The following is an 18,445-nucleotide window of genomic DNA, read 5'->3' as shown; positions in this document are numbered from 1 at the left end:
CTCCTGTATTTTCCTCCAGAGCTGCACTCACTATTCTGCTGGTGCAGTCACTGTGTACATACATTACTGATCCTGAGTTACCTCCTGTATTATCCTCCAGAGCTGCACTCACTATTCTGCTGGTGCAGTCACTGTGCACATACATTACATTACTGATTCTGAGTTATCTCCTGTATTATACTCCAGAGCTGCACTCACTATTCTGCTGGCGCAGTCACTGTGTACATACATTACATTACTGATCCTGAGTTACATCCTGTATTATACTCCAGAGCCGCACTCACTATTCTGCTGGTGCAGTCACTGTGTACATACATTACATTACTGATCCTGAGTTACCTCCTGTATTATACTCCAGAGCTGCACTCACTATTCTGCTGTTACAGTCACTGTGTACATACATTACGTTACTGATCCTGAGTTACCTCCTATATTATACCCAGAGCTGCACTCACTATTCCGCTGGTGCAGTCACTGTGTACATACATTACATTAATGATCCTGAGTTACCTCCTGTATTATACTCCAGAGCTGCACTCACTTTACCTCCTGTATTATACTCCAGAGCTGCACTCACTATTCTGCTGGTGCAGTCACTGTGTACATACATTACATTACTGATCCTGAGTTACCTCCTGTATTTTCCTCCAGAGCTGCACTCACTATTCTGCTGGTGCAGTCACTGTGTACATACATTACATTACTGATCCTGAGTTACCTCCTGTATTATACTCCAGAGCTGCACTCACTATTCTGCTGGTGCAGTCACTGTGTACATACATTACTGATCCTGAGTTACCTCCTGTATTATACTCCAGAGCTGCACTCACTATTCTGCTGGTGCAGTCACTGTATACATACATTACATTACTGATCCTGAGTTACCTCCTGTATTATACTCCAGAGCTGCACTCACTATTCTGCTGGTGCAGTCACTGTGTACATACATTACATTACTGATCCTGAGTTACCTCCTGTATTTTCCTCCAGAGCTGCACTCACTATTCTGCTGGTGCAGTCACTGCGTACATACATTACATTACTGATCCTGAGTTACCTCCTGTATTATACTCCAGAGCTGCACTCACTATTCTGCTGGTGCAGTCACTGTGTACATACATTACATTACTGATCCTGAGTTACCTCCTGTATTATACTCCAGAGCTGCACTCACTATGCTGCTGGTGCAGTCACTGTGTACATACATTACTGATCCTGAGTTACCTCCTGTATTATACTCCAGAGCTGCACTCACTATTCTGCTGGTGCAGTCACTGTATACATACATTACATTACTGATCCTGAGTTACCTCCTGTATTATACTCCAGAGCTGCACTCACTATTCTGCTGGTGCAGTCACTGTGTACATACATTACATTACTGATCCTGAGTTACCTCCTGTATTACACTCCAGAGCTGCACTCACTATTCTGCTGGTGCAGTCACTGTGTACATACATTACATTACTGATCCTGAGTTACCTCCTGTATTACACTCCAGAGCTGCACTCACTATTCTGCTGGTGCAGTCACTGTGTACATACATTACATTACTGATCCTGAGTTACCTCCTGTATTATACTCCAGAGCTGCACTCACTATTCTGCTGGTGCAGTCACTGTGTACATACATTACTGATCCTGAGTTACCTCCTGTATTATACTCCAGAGCTGCACTCACTATTCTGCTGGTGCAGTCACTGTGTACATACATTACTGATCCTGAGTTACCTCCTGTATTATACTCCAGAGCTGCACTCACTATTCTGCTGGTGCAGTCACTGTGTACATATATTACATTACTGATCCTGAGTTACCTCCTGTATTATACTCCAGAGCTGCACTCACTATTCTGCTGGTGCAGTCACTGTGTACATACATCCTGTACTGATCCTGCAGAATTATGAGTGCAGCTCTGGATGTGACTAGTGTACACTTTGTATTGCACTCACATCCAGACTTTCTTACATTCACAGGAGTCGGCTGAAGGCAAAAAACCTGATGTACATAAAGCAGATTCTGTTCCTGTTGGAGAAGTTTGTGGGGGCCCTCGGAGGTGAGGTTTTGGTGGGGGTCCCGGGTGCCGCACATGAACCTCGGCTTTTTCTGCTGCTGATTTTCGCCGGTTTCTTGCTGTCACTTATCTGGACCCGTGTCCCTGGCACAGACGTGTCCTGCCGCCGCTCGCTGAACAGTCAGAGCCACCAGCACAAGATCCACGTATCCGAGACACGCGGGAAAACCACACACACGGGTCTGGGTCCCGCTGGAGGCAGTGATCCCGCCGGAGGCACTGATCCCGCTGGAGGCACTGATCCCGCCGGAGGCACTGATCCCACCCGCCTGAGGCACTGATCCCGCCGGAGGCACTGATCCCACCGGAGGCACTGATCCCACCGGAGGCACTGATCCCGCCGGAGACACTGATCCCGCCCGCCGGAGGCACTGATCCCGCCCGCCGGTGGCACTGATCCCGCCGGAGGCACTGATCCCGCGGGAGGCACTGATCCCGCCCGCCGGAGGCACTGATCCCGCCAGAGGCACTGATCCCGCCGGCGGCTGCTCCGGTCACGCTCCTGCAGATTTCGGCTCTGACTTCACCGTGCTCTTCACAGATAACCTCATGTCTTACAGGGAACGTGAAGCAGAACCCAAACTTCCAGAAAGTGTCGCAGCCCGGTGAGTAATGATGAGGACGCCTGTGCTGCGGGGCCTGTATGGCGCTGCGGGGCCTGTATGACGGTGCGGGGCCTGTATGGCGGTGCGGGGCCTGTATGGCGCTGCGGGGCCTGTATGACGGTGCGGGGCCTGTATGGCGGTGCGGGGCCTGTATGGCGGTGCGGGGCGTGTATGGCGGTGCGGGGCCCGTATGGCGGTGCGGGGCCCGTTTGGCTGTGCGGGGCCCGAATGGCGGTGCGGGGCCCGTATGGCGGTGCGGGGCCCGTATGGCGGTGCGGGGCCCGTTTGGCGGTGCGGGGCCCGTTTGGCGGTGCGGGGCCTGTATGGCGGTGCGGGGCCCGTATGGCGGTGCTTCAGATACCTCAGTGACAGACGAGGGAGAACTGCCGCGTGATCTCACCGTGGTGTGCACAGGTCCGGAGACGGGCGGGGGTCAGAGGCCTCGGCTGCTGCAGGGACAGGAGGCAGAGATGTCTCTGCGGCTCAGCCCTCACATTGTGTCGTCCTCTGCTTCTTCGCAGGCACCGCGCTCAGATCCATCAATGATTTCTTCTTCTTCAGTCTCGTGGACAACATCAACCTCTTCAAGGTAACGATCCTCCGAGTCCCATCCTCCTGTCATGTCTGCAGCTCGCGGTGACGTCCTCCGTCCTCTCCACACAGGTGCAGAGATACTGTGCGAAAAGCATGATCAGCCGGAAGGTGAGAGACCAGTATACACTGTACAGAGCGGTATATACACTGTACAGAGGGGTATATACACTGTACAGGGGGGTATATACACTGTACAGGGGGTATATACACTGTACAGAGCGGTATATACACTGTAAGGGGGGTATATACACTGTAAGGGGGTATATACATTGTACAGGGGGGTATATACACTGTATAGGGGGGTATATACACTATACAGGGGGTATATACACTATACAGGGGGTATATACACTGTACAGGGGGTTATATATACTATATAAGGGGTGTATACACTGTACGGGGGGTATATATACTATATGGGGGTATATACACTGTACAGGGGGTTATATATACTATATGGGGGTATATACACTGTACGGGGGGTATATATACTATATGGGGGTATATACGCTGTATACAGGCTGTAGACTCTTTCCCAATTAAAAAATAAAGACATTTACCATTAAAAAAACAACAAGAAAAAAACGTTATCATCAATCCTATCGCGGCGTCTCTCGGTGTCGGCGGTCACGTGCGATCGTCCGGTCCTTGTGTCATTGATCTTTTCTCTGCACTAGTTGTCTGGCTTCACTGAGCATTTTAGAGGCGCGACCATTGTTACCCCAGGGAAGGAGGACGCCAAAACCGGAGGATTACAGGAGTATCTACAGAACCTGACCCAGAAAACACAGAGAAACGGTGAGACACCGAGCGATACCGGGGGTACTGTGCTGAGCGCAAGGGTAGGAACCGGGGGAGAAACAAACCTGTCTGCAGTCACCACTAGGGGGAGCTCCCTGTATACAGAGATACATGATAAGATCCTGTCTGCAGTCACCACTAGGGGGAGCTCCCTGTATACAGAGATACATGATAAGATCCTGTCTGCAGCCACCACTAGGGGGAGCTCCCTGTATACAGAGATACATGATAAGATCCTGTCTGCAGCCACCACTAGGGGGAGCTCCCTGTATACAGAGATACATGATAAGATCCTGTCTGCAGCCACCACTAGGGGGAGCTCCCTGTATACAGAGATACCTGATAAGATCCTGTCTGCAGCCACCACTAGGGGGAGCTCCCTGTATACAGAGATACATGATAAGATCCTGTCTGCAGTCACCACTAGGGGGAGCTCCCTGTATACAGAGATACATGATAAGATCCTGTCTGCAGTCACCACTAGGGGGAGCTCCCTGTATACAGAGATACATGATAAGATCCTGTCTGCAGCCACCACTAGGGGGAGCTCCCTGTATACAGAGATACATGATAAGATCCTGTCTGCAGCCACCACTAGGGGGAGCTCCCTGTATACAGAGATACATGATAAGATCATGTCTGCTGCCACCACTAGGGGGAGCTCCCTGTATACAGAGATACATGATAAGATCCTGTCTGCAGCCACCACTAGGGGGAGCTCCCTGTATACAGAGATACATGATAAGATCCTGTCTATAGCCACCACTAGGGGGAGCTCCCTGTATACAGAGATACATGATAAGATCCTGTCTATAGCCACCACTTGGGGGAGCTCCCTGTATACAGAGATACATGATAAGATCCTGTCTGCAGCCACCACTAGGGGGAGATCCCTGTATACAGAGACACATGATAAGATCCTGTCTGCAGCCACCACTAGGGGGAGATCCCTGTATACAGAGACACATGATAAGATCCTGTCTGCAGTCACCACTAGGGGGAGCTCCCTGTATACAGAGATACATGATAAGATCCTGTCTGCAGCCACCACTAGGGGGAGATCCCTGTATACAGAGATACATGATAAGATCCTGTCTGCAGTCACCACTAGGGGGAGCTCCCTGTATACAGAGATACATGATAAGATCCTGTCTGCAGCCACCACTAGGGGGAGCTCCCTGTATACAGAGATACATGATAAGATCCTGTCTGCAGCCACCACTAGGGGGAGCTCCCTGTATACAGAGATACATGATAAGATCCTGTCTGCAGCCACCACTAGGGGGAGCTCCCTGTATACAGAGCGGTGGTACAGGTATATATGTTTACACTGATGTGTTACTGTTGCAGGCTCGGCTGATGATGTGCAGGAGGTTGGTGCGGTGCGTTCCGCTTCGCCCCTGATGCAGATTGAAAGCTTCCTCTCTGCACTGACCAATGCCAACCAAGATGGCCGTGTCCTGGTGCAGCTCCAAGGTCAGACATGTGACGTCCTCTGTCCCTGCAGGGATGTGACGTCCTCTTTCCCCTCAGGGATGTGATGTCCTCTGTCCCCTCAGGGATGTGACGTCCTCTCTCCCCGCAGGGATGTGACTTCCTCTGTCCGCGCAGGGATGTGACGTCCTCTCTCCCCGCAGGGATGTGACTTCCTCTGTCCGCGCAGGGATGTGACGTCTTCTGTCCCCGCAGGGATGTGGCGTCCTCTGTCCGCGCAGGGATGTGACGTCTTCTGTCCCCGCAGGGATATGACGTTTTCTGTCCCCACAGATACGGTGGCGCGGAGCAGTCTGAAGTTCCTGATGCTGAACCCCGCCGTACATTTCGCTGAGGTCCTGAAGGATTGCCGCTCTGTGATCATCGCTGGGGGGACGATGCAGCCGGTGAGCGCACGACTGTGACCTAGATCTCCTGTCACCAGAGTCTCCAGATCAGGATTCTGTGTCTCTGCAGAAAAAGCTCCGCCACGTCTCCGTACATGGGGCCGACGTGACCCCACACACTCGGTATTAACCCCTTTCTGATGGATACACAAGGTCTGGAGCGGGGATCTCGCACATGTGCCGTTCCTATGACTTTGCTGCAGGAGCCAGGATCAGAGAAAGCTGTGATCCCGGCCATTATTCCCTCGGGGGCAGAGCAGTGATCAGAGGAGGTGATGTGTCCCCGACATTATTCCCCCGGGGGCAGAGCAGTGATCAGAGCAGGTGACGTGTCCCCCACATTATTCGCTCGGGGGCAGAGCAGTGATCAGAGCAGGTGACGTGTCCCCCACATTATTCGCTCGGGGGCAGAGCAGTGATCAGAGCAGGTGACGTGTCACCCACATTATTCCCCCGGGGGCAGAGCAGTGATCAGAGCAGGTGACGTGTCCCCCACATTATTCGCTTGGGGGCAGAGCAGTGATCAGAGGAGGTGACGTGTCCCCCACATTATTCGCTCGGGGGAAGAGCAGTGATCAGAGGAGGTGACGTGTCCCCCGACATTATTCCCCCGGGGGCAGAGCAGTGATCAGAGGAGGTGACGTGTCCCCCACATTATTCGCTCGGGGGCAGGGCAGTGATCAGAGGAGGTGACGTGTCCCCCGACATTATTCCCTCGGGGGCAGAGCAGTGATCAGAGGAGGTGACGTGTCCCCCGACATTATTCCCCCGGGGGCAGAGCAGTGATCAGAGGAGGTGACGTGTCCCCCACATTATTCGCTCGGGGGCAGAGCAGTGATCAGAGGAAGTGACGTGTCCCCCACATTATTCGCTCGGGGGCAGAGCAGTGATCAGAGGAGGTGACGTGTCCCCCACATTATTCGCTCGGGGGCAGAGCAGTGATCAGAGGAAGTGACGTGTCCCCCACATTATTCGCTCGGGGGCAGAGCAGTGATCAGAGGAGGTGACGTGTCCCCCACATTATTCGCTCGGGGGCAGAGCAGTGATCAGAGGAGGTGACGTGTCCCCCGACATTTTTGTTTCTGCTCATTCGCAGGTTTCTGACTTTAAGCAGCAGTTGTTTGCAGCGGCCGGACTGGAGCCGGAGAGGATAGTCGAGTTCTCGTGTGGTGAGTGCCGCTGTCTGTCGTGTCCTCCGCTCGCTGCCTGCGCTGGCGTCTGTCGTGTCCTCCGCTCGCTGCCTGTGTTGCCGTCTGTCATGTCCTCGGCTCGCTGCCTGTGTTGCCGTCTGTCGTGTCCTCCGCTCGCTGCCTGCGCTGCCGTCTGTCATGTCCTCTGCTCGCTGCCTGCGTTGCCATCTGTCGTGTCCTCCGCTCGCTGCCTGCGCTGGCGTCTGTCGTGTCCTCCGCTCGCTGCCTGCATTGCCGTCTGTCGTGTCCTCCGCTCGTTGCCTGCGCTGCCGTCTGTCGTGTCCTCCGCTCGCTGCCTGCGCCGCCGTCTGTCGTGTCCTCCGCTCGCTGCCTGCGCCGCCGTCTGTCGTGTCCTCCGCTCACTGCCTGCGCCGCCGTCTGTCGTGTCCTCCGCTCGCTGCCTGCGCCGCCGTCTGTCGTGTCCTCCGCTCGCTGCCTGCGCTGCCATCTGTCATGTCCTCCGCTCGCTGCCTGCGTTGCCATCTGTCGTGTCCTCTGCTCGCTGCCTGTGTTGCCATCTGTCATGTCCTCCGCTCGCTGCCTGCATTGCCGTCTGTCATGTCCTCTGCTCGCTGCCTGTGTTGCCGTCTGTCCTGTCCTCCGCTTGCTGCCTGCGTTGCCATCTGTCGTGTCCTCCGCTCGCTGCCTGTGTTGCCGTCTGTCATGTCCTCCGCTCGCTGCCTGCGCCGCCGTCTGTCATGTCCTCCGCTCGCTGCCCGGTCTTACCTCACTGCTTCATTATCCGCAGGTCATGTGATTCCACCTGAAAATATACTACCCATAGTGCTGTGCAGCGGGCCGACCAATCAGCAGCTTGAATTCACCTACGAGAGGCGGGGCCGGCCGGATACGGTAAGTCGCCAATGCGCGATTCTCGGCCGTAACAATCGCCTTATAATGTAAAATAAGAGAACTGGCGCCACATTCCCCCCTCCCGCGTGTGAGCGCTCCTGCATACACCCCCAGCATCGCTCTGCATCGGAGCTGTGCACACAATACGGTGGGTTTCCACTTTTTTGTTTTTGCAGCGTAGCAAAATAGTGTTTGCAAATATCTTCACACCCAAAGGAGAAAGCCCAATTGTGCCCCCATAGGAACCAGTAATAAGTGTCTCATCCGTCACATCCGCGTGTGTCTGCAGATGGACGAGACCGGGCGCACTCTGGTGAACCTGTGCAACGTGGTCCCGGGCGGTCTCGTCTGCTTCTTCCCTTCTTACGAGTATGAGAGGCTGATCCTGGATCACTGGGAGAAGACGGGACTGACGAAGAGGCTGGCCACAAAGAAAAAGGTCTGTGACGGGGCGACGAGCGCAGCTCTGGAGTATAATACAGCATCAGTAATGTCTGTACACAGTGACTGCACCAGCAGAATAGTGAGTGCAGCTCTGGAGGATAATACAGGAGGTAACTCAGGATCAGTAATGTAATGTATGTACACAGTGACTGCACCAGCAGAATAGTGAGTGCAGCTCTGGAGTATAATACAGGAGGTAACTCAGGATCAGTAATGTAATGTATGTACACAGTGACTTCTCCACCAGAATAGTGAGTGCGGCTCTGGAGTATAATACAGCATCAGTAATGTAATGTATATACAGTGACTGCACCAGCAGAATAGTGAGTGCAGCTCTGGAGTATAATACAGAAGGTAACAGGATCAGTAATGTAATGTATGTGCACGGTGACTGCACCACTAGAATAGTGAGTGCAGCTCTGGAGGATAATACATGAGGTAAATTAGGATCAGTAATGTATGTACACGGTGACTGCACCAGCAGAATAGTGAGTGCAGCTCTGGAGTATAATACAGGATGTAACTCAGTATCAGTAATGTAATGTATGTACACAGTGACTGTACCAGCAGAATAGCGAGTGCAGCTCTGGGGTATAATACAGGAGGTAACTCAGGATCAGTAATGTAATGTATGTACACAGTGACTGTACCAGCAGAATAGTGAGTGCAGCTCTGGGGTATAATACAGGAGGTAACTCAGGATCAGTAATGTAATGTATGTACACAGTGACTGTACCAGCAGAATAGCGAGTGCAGCTCTGGAGTATAATACAGGAGGTAACTTAGGATCAGTAATGTATGTACACAGTGACTGCACCAGCAGAATAGTGAGTGCAGCTCTGGGGTATAATACAGGAGGTAACTCAGGATCAGTAATGTCATGTATGTACACAGTGACTGCACCAGCAGAATAGTGAGTGCAGCTCTGGAGTATAGTACAGGAGGTAACTTAGGATCAGTAATGTAATGTATGTACACAGTGTCTGCACCAGCAGAATAGTGAGTGCAGCTCTGGAGTATAATACAGGAGGTAACTCAGGATCAGTAATGTAATGTATGTACACAGTGACTGCACCAGCAGAATAGTGAGTGCAGCTCTGGAGTATAATACAGGAGGTAACTCAGGATCAGTAATGTAATGTATGTACACAGTGACTGCACCAGCAGAATAGTGAGTGCAGCTCTGGAGTATAATACAGGAGGTGACTCAGGATCAGTAATGTAATGTATGTACACAGTGACTGCACCAGCAGAATAGTGAGTGCAGCTCTGGAGTATAATACAGGAGGTGACTCAGGATCAGTAATGTAATGTATGTACACAGTGACTGCACCAGCAGAATAGTGAGTGCAGCTCTGGAGTATAATACATATTCTGGGCTCGGTTAGTGACACTGCGTCGCTCGGGTGATTATTGTGGGTCCCATTTTCCGATCCAGGGAATGAATGTGCTTCACAGCAGCGCTCAGGCCTGTAGCCTGTGAATACAGCTCCGGATGAGCTGAGTACTGCGTCTGTGCTATTGTTTTGGTGACTCTTCTTGCGTGTTGCAGATATTTCAGGAGCCGCGGCGGGCGAGTGACGTGGAGCGGGTCCTGAGCGAGTACTCGCGGTGCATCCAGGTGAGGGGCGGTGCGTGCTGCGGTGATTACCACTTGTCAGATTCTCCGCAGCCTCTTATATTAATGACGGCTCCTTAATAACAAGTGCGCGGTAATTAGAGCGCAGCAGTCACCGGCGTCAGCTCCGATCTTCACCGTCACTCGCCGGATCCTCTGACTTCTGGACCCTTCCCCCCCCAGCTCTCAGGACGCAGCGCGGGACCCGTGACCGGAGCGCTGCTGTTCTCTGTGGTCGGAGGAAAAATGAGCGAAGGAATCAACTTCTCCGATGACTTGGGCCGGTCGGTGTCTGCGCTCGGAGATTTGTTTCCTGCTCCCTCCCGAATTCCCAACCTAATTGTTGCTGGTTTTGTTGGTGCCGTGTGCAGGTGCGTTGTGATGGTGGGAATGCCGTACCCCAATATCCGGTCCCCCGAGCTGCAGGAGAAGATGTCGTACCTGGATCACACGCTGGTAACGACGGCCGCTCTGTGCCAGTGATGAGCACTATACCATGAGAGGAGGGTGTGCACTATACCATGATAGGAGGGTAGAGGAGGGTGTGCACTATACCATGATAGGAGGGTAGAGGAGGGTGTGCACTATACCATGAGAGGAGGGTGTGCGCCTATACCATGATGGGGGTGTGTGCACTATACCATGATGGGGGTGTGTGCGCACTATACCATGAGAGGAGGGTGTGCGCACTATACCATGAGAGGAGGGTATGCGCACTATACCATGAGAGGAGGGTGTGCGCACTATACCATGAGAGGAGGGTGTGCGCCTATACCATGAGAGGAGGGGGTGTGCACTATACCATGATAGGAGGGTGTGCGCACTATACCATGAGAGGAGGGTGTGCGCCTATACCATGATAGGAGGGTAGAGGAGGGTGTGCACTATACCATGAGAGGAGGGTGTGCGCCTATACCATGATAGGAGGGTAGAGGAGGGTGTGCACTATACCATGAGAGGAGGGTGTGCGCACTATACCATGAGAGGAGGGTGTGCGCCTATACCATGATAGGAGAGTAGAGGAGGGTGTGCACTATACCATGAGAGGAGGGTGTGCGCACTATACCATGAGAGGAGGGTGTGCGCACTATACCATGAGAGGAGGGTGTGCGCACTATACCATGAGAGGAGGGTGTGCGCCTATACCATGATGGGAGGGTGTGCGCACTATACCATGAGAGGAGGGTGTGCGCACTATACCATGATGGGAGGGTGTGCGCACTATACCATGAGAGGAGGGTGTGCACTATACCATGAGAGGAGGGTGTGCGTATTATACCATGAGAGGAGGGTGTGCACTATACCATGAGAGGAGGGTGTGCACTATACTATGATGGGAGGGTGTGCGCATTATACCATGATGGGAGGGTGTGCGCATTATACCATGAGAGGAGGGTGTGTGCACTATACCATGATAGGAGGGTGTGCACTATACCATGATGGGAGGGTGTGCGCATTATACCATGATGGGAGGGTGTGCGCACTACACCATGAGAGGAGGGTGTGCGCACTACACCATGAGAGGAGGGTGTGCGCACTATACCATGAGAGGAGGGTGTGCACTATACCATGATAGGAGGGTGTGCGCACTACACCATGATGGGAGGGTGCGCATTATACCATGATGGGAGGGTGTGCGCATTATACCATGAATGGAGGGTGTGCGCACTATACCATGATAGGAGGGTGTGCGCATTATACCATGATGGGAGGGTGTGCGCACTATACCATGATGGGAGGGTGTGCGCACTATACCATGATGGGAGGGTGTGCGCACTATACCATGATGGGAGGGTGTGCGCACTATACCATGATGGGAGGGTGTGCGCACTATACCATGATGGGAGGGTGTGCACTATACCATGATGGGAGGGTAGAGGAGGGTGTGTGCACTATACCATGATGGGAGGGTGTGCACTATACCATGATGGGAGGGTAGAGGAGGGTGTGCACTACACCATGATGGGAGGGGGTGCGCATTATACCATGATGGGAGGGTGTGCGCACTATACCATGATAGGAGGGTGTGCGCATTATACCATGATGGGAGGGTGTGCGCACTATACCATGATGGGAGGGTGTGCGCATTATACCATGATGGGAGGGTGTGCGCACTATACCATGATGGGAGGGTGTGCGCACTATACCATGATGGGAGGGTGTGCGCATTATACCATGATGGGAGGGTGTGCGCACTATACCATGATGGGAGGGTGTGCGCACTATACCATGATAGGAGGGTGTGCGCATTATACCATGATGGGAGGGTGTGCGCACTATACCATGATGGGAGGGTGTGCGCACTATACCATGATGGGAGGGTGTGCGCACTATACCATGATGGGAGGGTGTGCACTATACCATGATGGGAGGGTGTGCGCACTATACCATGATGGGAGGGTGTGCGCACTATACCATGATGGGAGGGTGTGCACTATACCATGAGAGGAGGGTGTGCGCACTATACCATGAGAGGAGGGTGTGCACTATACCATGATGGGAGGGTGTGCGCACTATACCATGATGGGAGGGTGTGCGCACTATACCATGATGGGAGGGTGTGCACTATACCATGATGGGAGGGTGTGCGCACTATACAATGATAGGAGGGTGTGCAAACTATACCATGAGAGGAGGGTGTGCACTATACCATGATAGGAGGGTAGAGGAGGGTGTGCACTATACCATGATGGGAGGGTGTGCGCACTATACCATGATGGGAGGGTGTGCGCACTATACCATGATGGGAGGGTGTGCGCACTATACAATGATAGGAGGGTGTGCAAACTATACCATGAGAGGAGGGTGTGCACTATACCATGATAGGAGGGTAGAGGAGGGTGTGAGCACTATACCATGATAGGAGGGTAGAGGAGGGTGTGAGCACTATACAATGATAGGAGGGTGTGCAAACTATACCATGAGAGGAGGGTGTGCACTATACCATGATAGGAGGGTGTGCGCATTATACCATGATGGGAGGGTGTGCGCATTATACCATGATGGGAGGGTGTGCGCATTATACCATGATGGGAGGGTGTGAGCACTATACCATGAGAGGAGGGTGTGCACTATACCATGATAGGAGGATGTGTGCACTATACCATGAGAGGAGGGTGTGCACTATACCATGATGGGAGGGTGTGCGCACTATACCATGATGGGAGGGTGTGCGCACTATACCATGATGGGAGGGTGTGCGCATTATACCATGATGGGAGGGTGTGCGCACTATACCATGAGAGGAGGGTGTGCGCACTATACCATGATAGGAGGGTAGAGGAGAGTGTGCACACTATACCATGATGGGAGGGTGTGCACTATACCATGATGGGAGGGTGTGTGCACTATACCATGATAGGAGGGTGTGCACTATACCATGATAGGAGGGTGTGCGCACTATACCATGATGGGAGGGTGTGAGCACTATACCATGATAGGAGGGTGTGCGCACTATACCATGAGAGGAGGGTGTGCACTATACCATGATAGGAGGGTAGAGGAGAGTGTGCACACTATACCATGATGGGAGGGTGTGCGCATTATACCATGATGGGAGGGTGTGCGCACTACACCATGAGAGGAGGGTGTGCGCACTATACCATGAGAGGAGGGTGTGCACTATACCATGATAGGAGGGTGTGCGCACTACACCATGAGAGGAGGGTGTGCGCACTATACCATGATGGGAGGGTGTGCGCACTATACCATGATAGGAGGGTAGAGGAGGGTGTGCGCACTACACCATGATGGGAGGGTGCGCATTATACCATGATGGGAGGGTGTGCGCACTATACCATGATGGGAGGGTGTGCGCATTATACCATGATGGGAGGGTGTGCGCACTATACCATGATGGGAGGGTGTGCGCACTATACCATGATGGGAGGGTGTGCGCACTATACCATGATGGGAGGGTGTGCGCACTATACCATGATGGGAGGGTGTGCGCACTATACCATGATGGGAGGGTGTGCGCATTATACCATGATGGGAGGGTGTGCGCACTATACCATGATGGGAGGGTGTGCGCACTATACCATGATGGGAGGGTGTGCGCACTATACCATGATGGGAGGGTGTGCGCACTATACCATGATGGGAGGGTGTGTGCACTATACCATGATGGGAGGGTGTGCACTATACCATGATGGGAGGGTGTGCACTATACCATGATGGGAGGGTAGAGGAGGGTGTGTGCACTATACCATGATGGGAGGGTGTGCGCACTACACCATGAGAGGAGGGTGCGCGCGCTATACCATGAGAGGAGGGTGTGCGCACTATACCATGATAGGAGGGTGTGCGTATTATACCATGATGGGAGGGTGTGCGCACTATACCATGATAGGAGGGTAGAGGAGGGTGTGCGCACTACACCATGATGGGAGGGGGGTGCGCACTATACCATGATGGGAGGGTGTGCGCACTATACCATGATGGGAGGGTGTGCGCACTATACCATGATGGGAGGGTGTGCGCACTATACCATGATGGGAGGGTGTGCGCACTATACCATGATGGGAGGGTGTGCGCACTATACCATGATGGGAGGGTGTGCGCACTATACCATGATGGGAGGGTGTGCGCACTATACCATGATGGGAGGGTGTGCGCACTATACCATGATGGGAGGGTGTGCGCACTATACCATGATGGGAGGGTGTGCGCACTATACCATGATGGGAGGGTGTGCGCAGTATACCATGATGGGAGGGTGTGCGCACTATACCATGAGAGGAGGGTGTGCGCACTATACCATGAGAGGAGGGTGTGCGCACTATACCATGAGAGGAGGGTGTGCGCACTATACCATGAGAGGAGGGTGTGCGCACTATACCATGAGAGGAGGGTGTGCGCACTATACCATGAGAGGAGGGTGTGCGCACTATACCATGATGGGAGGGTGTGCGCACTATACCATGATGGGAGGGTGTGCGCACTATACCATGAGAGGAGGGTGTGCGCACTATACCATGAGAGGAGGGTGTGCGCACTATACCATGAGAGGAGGGTGTGCGCACTATACCATGATGGGAGGGTGTGCGCACTATACCATGATGGGAGGATGTGCGCACTATACCATGATGGGAGGGTGTGCGCACTATACCATGATGGGAGGGTGTGCGCACTATACCATGATGGGAGGGTGTGCGCACTATACCATGATGGGAGGGTTTGCGCACTATACCATGATGGGAGGGTGTGCGCATTATACCATGATGGGAGGGTGTGCGCACTATACCATGATGGGAGGGTGTGCGCATTATACCATGATGGGAGGGTGTGCGCATTATACCATGATGGGAGGGTTTGCGCACTATACCATGATGGGAGGGTGTGCGCACTATACCATGATGGGAGGGTGTGCGCACTATACCATGATGGGAGGGTGTGCGCATTATACCATGATGGGAGGGTGTGCGCACTATACCATGATGGGAGGGTGTGCGCACTATACCATGATGGGAGGGTGTGCGCACTATACCATGATGGGAGGGTGTGCGCACTATACCATGATGGGAGGGTGTGCGCACTATACCATGATGGGAGGGTGTGCGCATTATACCATGATGGGAGGGTGTGCGCACTATACAATGATAGGTGGGTGTGCACTATACCATGATAGGAGGGTGTGCGCATTATACCATGATGGGAGGGTGTGCGCATTATACCATGATGGGAGGGTGTGCGCATTATACCATGATGGGAGGGTGTGCGCACTATACCATGATGGGAGGGTGTGCGCACTATACCATGATGGGAGGGTGTGCGCACTATACCATGATGGGAGGGTGTGCGCACTATACCATGATGGGAGGGTGTGCGCACTATACCATGATGGGAGGGTGTGCGCACTATACCATGATGGGAGGGTGTGCGCACTATACCATGATGGGAGGGTGTGCGCACTATACCATGATGGGAGGGTGTGCGCACTATACCATGATGGGAGGGTGTGCGCACTATACCATGAGAGGAGGGTGTGCGCACTATACCATGATAGGAGGGTGTGCGCACTATACCATGATGGGAGGGTAGAGGAGGGTGTGCGCACTACACCATGATGGGAGGGTGTGCGCACTATACCATGATGGGAGGGTGTGCGCACTATACCATGATGGGAGGGTGTGCGCACTATACCATGATGGGAGGGTGTGCGCACTATACCATGATGGGAGGGTGTGCGCACTATACCATGATGGGAGGGTGTGCGCACTATACCATGATGGGAGGGTGTGCGCACTATACCATGATGGGAGGGTGTGCGCACTATACCATGATGGGAGGGTGTGCGCACTATACCATGATGGGAGGGTGTGCGCACTATACCATGATGGGAGGGTGTGCGCACTATACCATGATGGGAGGGTGTGCGCACTATACCATGATGGGAGGGTAGAGGAGGGTGTGCGCACTATACCATGATGGGAGGGTAGAGGAGGGTGTGCGCACTACACCATGATGGGAGGGTGTGCGCACTATACCATGATGGGAGGGTGTGCGCACTATACCATGATGGGAGGGTGTGCGCACTATACCATGATGGGAGGGTGTGCGCACTATACCATGATGGGAGGGTGTGCGCACTATACCATGATGGGAGGGTGTGCACACTATACCATGATGGGAGGGTGTGCACTATACCATGATGGGAGGGTGTGCACTATACCATGATGGGAGGGTAGAGGAGGGTGTGTGCACTACACCATGAGAGGAGGGTGTGCGCACTATACCATGAGAGGAGGGTGTGCGCACTATACCATGATAGGAGGGTGTGCGTATTATACCATGATGGGAGGGTGTGCGCGCACTATACCATGATGGGAGGGTAGAGGAGGGTGTGCGCACTACACCATGATGGGAGGGGGTGCGCATTATACCATGATGGGAGGGTGTGCGCACTATACCATGTTGGGAGGGTGTGTGCATTATACCATGATGGGAGGGTGTGCGCACTATACCATGATGGGAGGGTGTGCGCATTATACCATGATGGGAGGGTGTGCGCACTATACCATGATGGGAGGGTGTGCGCACTATACCATGATGGGAGGGTGTGCGCACTATACCATGATGGGAGGGTGTGCGCACTATACCATGATGGGAGAGTGTGCGCACTATACAATGATAGGAGGGTGTGCAAACTATACCATGATAGGAGGGTGTGCGCACTATACCATGATGGGAGGGTGTGCGCACTATACCATGATGGGAGGGTGTGCGCACTATACCATGATGGGAGGGTGTGCGCACTATACAATGATAGGAGGGTGTGCACACTATACCATGATGGGAGGGTGTGCACACTATACCATGATGGGAGGGTGTGCACTATACCATGATGGGAGGGTGTGCGCACTATACAATGATAGGAGGGTGTGCACACTATACCATGAGAGGAGGGTGTGCACTATACCATGATGGGAGGGTGTGCACTATACCATGATGGGAGGGTGTGCACACTATACCATGATGGGAGGGTGTGCACACTATACCATGATGGGAGGGTGTGCACACTATACCATGATGGGAGGGTGTGCACACTATACCATGATGGGAGGGTGTGCACTATACCATGATGGGAGGGTGTGCACTATACCATGATGGGAGGGTGTGCGCACTATACAATGATAGGAGGGTGTGCACACTATACCATGAGAGGAGGGTGTGCACTATACCATGATGGGAGGGTGCGCACTATACCATGATGGGAGGGTGTGCACTATACCATGATGGGAGGGTGTGCGCACTATACAATGATAGGAGGGTGTGCACTATACCATGATGGGAGGGTGCGCACTATACCATGATGGGAGGGTGTGCACTATACCATGATGGGAGGGTGTGCGCACTATACAATGATAGGAGGGTGTGCACTATACCATGATGGGAGGGTGCGCACTATACCATGATGGGAGGGTGTGCGCACTATACCATGATGGGAGGGTGTGCGCACTATACCATGATGGGAGGGTAGAGGAGGGTGTGCGCACTACACCATGATGGGAGGGTGTGCGCACTATACCATGATGGGAGGGTGTGCGCACTATACCATGATGGGAGGGTGTGCGCACTATACCATGATGGGAGGGTGTGCGCACTATACCATGAGAGGAGGGTGTGCGCACTATACCATGATAGGAGGGTGTGCACACTATACCATGAGGAGGGTGTGCACTATACCATGATGGGAGGGTGTGCGCATTATACCATGATAGGAGGGTGTGCACACTATACCATGATGGGAGGGTGTGCACTATACCATGATGGGAGGGTGTGCACTATACCATGATGGGAGGGTGTGCACTATACCATGATGGGAGGGTGTGCACTATACCATGATGGGAGGGTGTGCACTATACCATGATGGGAGGGTGTGCACTA

The 18,445-nt window shown here is 53.2% G+C and overlaps 1 protein-coding gene across 5 annotated transcripts in view; it reads left to right on the top strand.

Annotated features, from left to right (window-relative positions):
• Positions 1-18,445, top strand: part of DDX11 (DEAD/H-box helicase 11) — a 51,070-nt gene that overhangs the window by 27,679 nt on the left and 4,946 nt on the right. For 4 of the 5 annotated variants that reach the window (XM_075343647.1, XM_075343648.1, XM_075343645.1 and 1 more), the window contains exons 12-24: positions 1,976-2,055; positions 2,634-2,678; positions 3,200-3,267; positions 3,342-3,380; positions 3,950-4,070; positions 5,424-5,549; positions 5,841-5,953; positions 7,050-7,122; positions 7,892-7,995; positions 8,285-8,434; positions 9,992-10,060; positions 10,241-10,341; positions 10,429-10,513. In XM_075343647.1, the coding sequence (XP_075199762.1) occupies positions 1,976-2,055; positions 2,634-2,678; positions 3,200-3,267; positions 3,342-3,380; positions 3,950-4,070; positions 5,424-5,549; positions 5,841-5,953; positions 7,050-7,122; positions 7,892-7,995; positions 8,285-8,434; positions 9,992-10,060; positions 10,241-10,341; positions 10,429-10,513 (1,174 nt within the window). The remainder of the gene's footprint in view (positions 1-1,975; positions 2,056-2,633; positions 2,679-3,199; positions 3,268-3,341; positions 3,381-3,949; positions 4,071-5,423; positions 5,550-5,840; positions 5,954-7,049; positions 7,123-7,891; positions 7,996-8,284; positions 8,435-9,991; positions 10,061-10,240; positions 10,342-10,428; positions 10,514-18,445) is intronic. The other variant, XM_075343646.1, reaches the window with a different exon arrangement.

The sequence above is a fragment of the Anomaloglossus baeobatrachus genome, chromosome 4 (assembly GCF_048569485.1).
Source record: "Anomaloglossus baeobatrachus isolate aAnoBae1 chromosome 4, aAnoBae1.hap1, whole genome shotgun sequence".
NCBI lineage: Eukaryota > Metazoa > Chordata > Amphibia > Anura > Aromobatidae > Anomaloglossus > Anomaloglossus baeobatrachus.
This window is presented reverse-complemented; position numbering and strand designations above follow the sequence as displayed.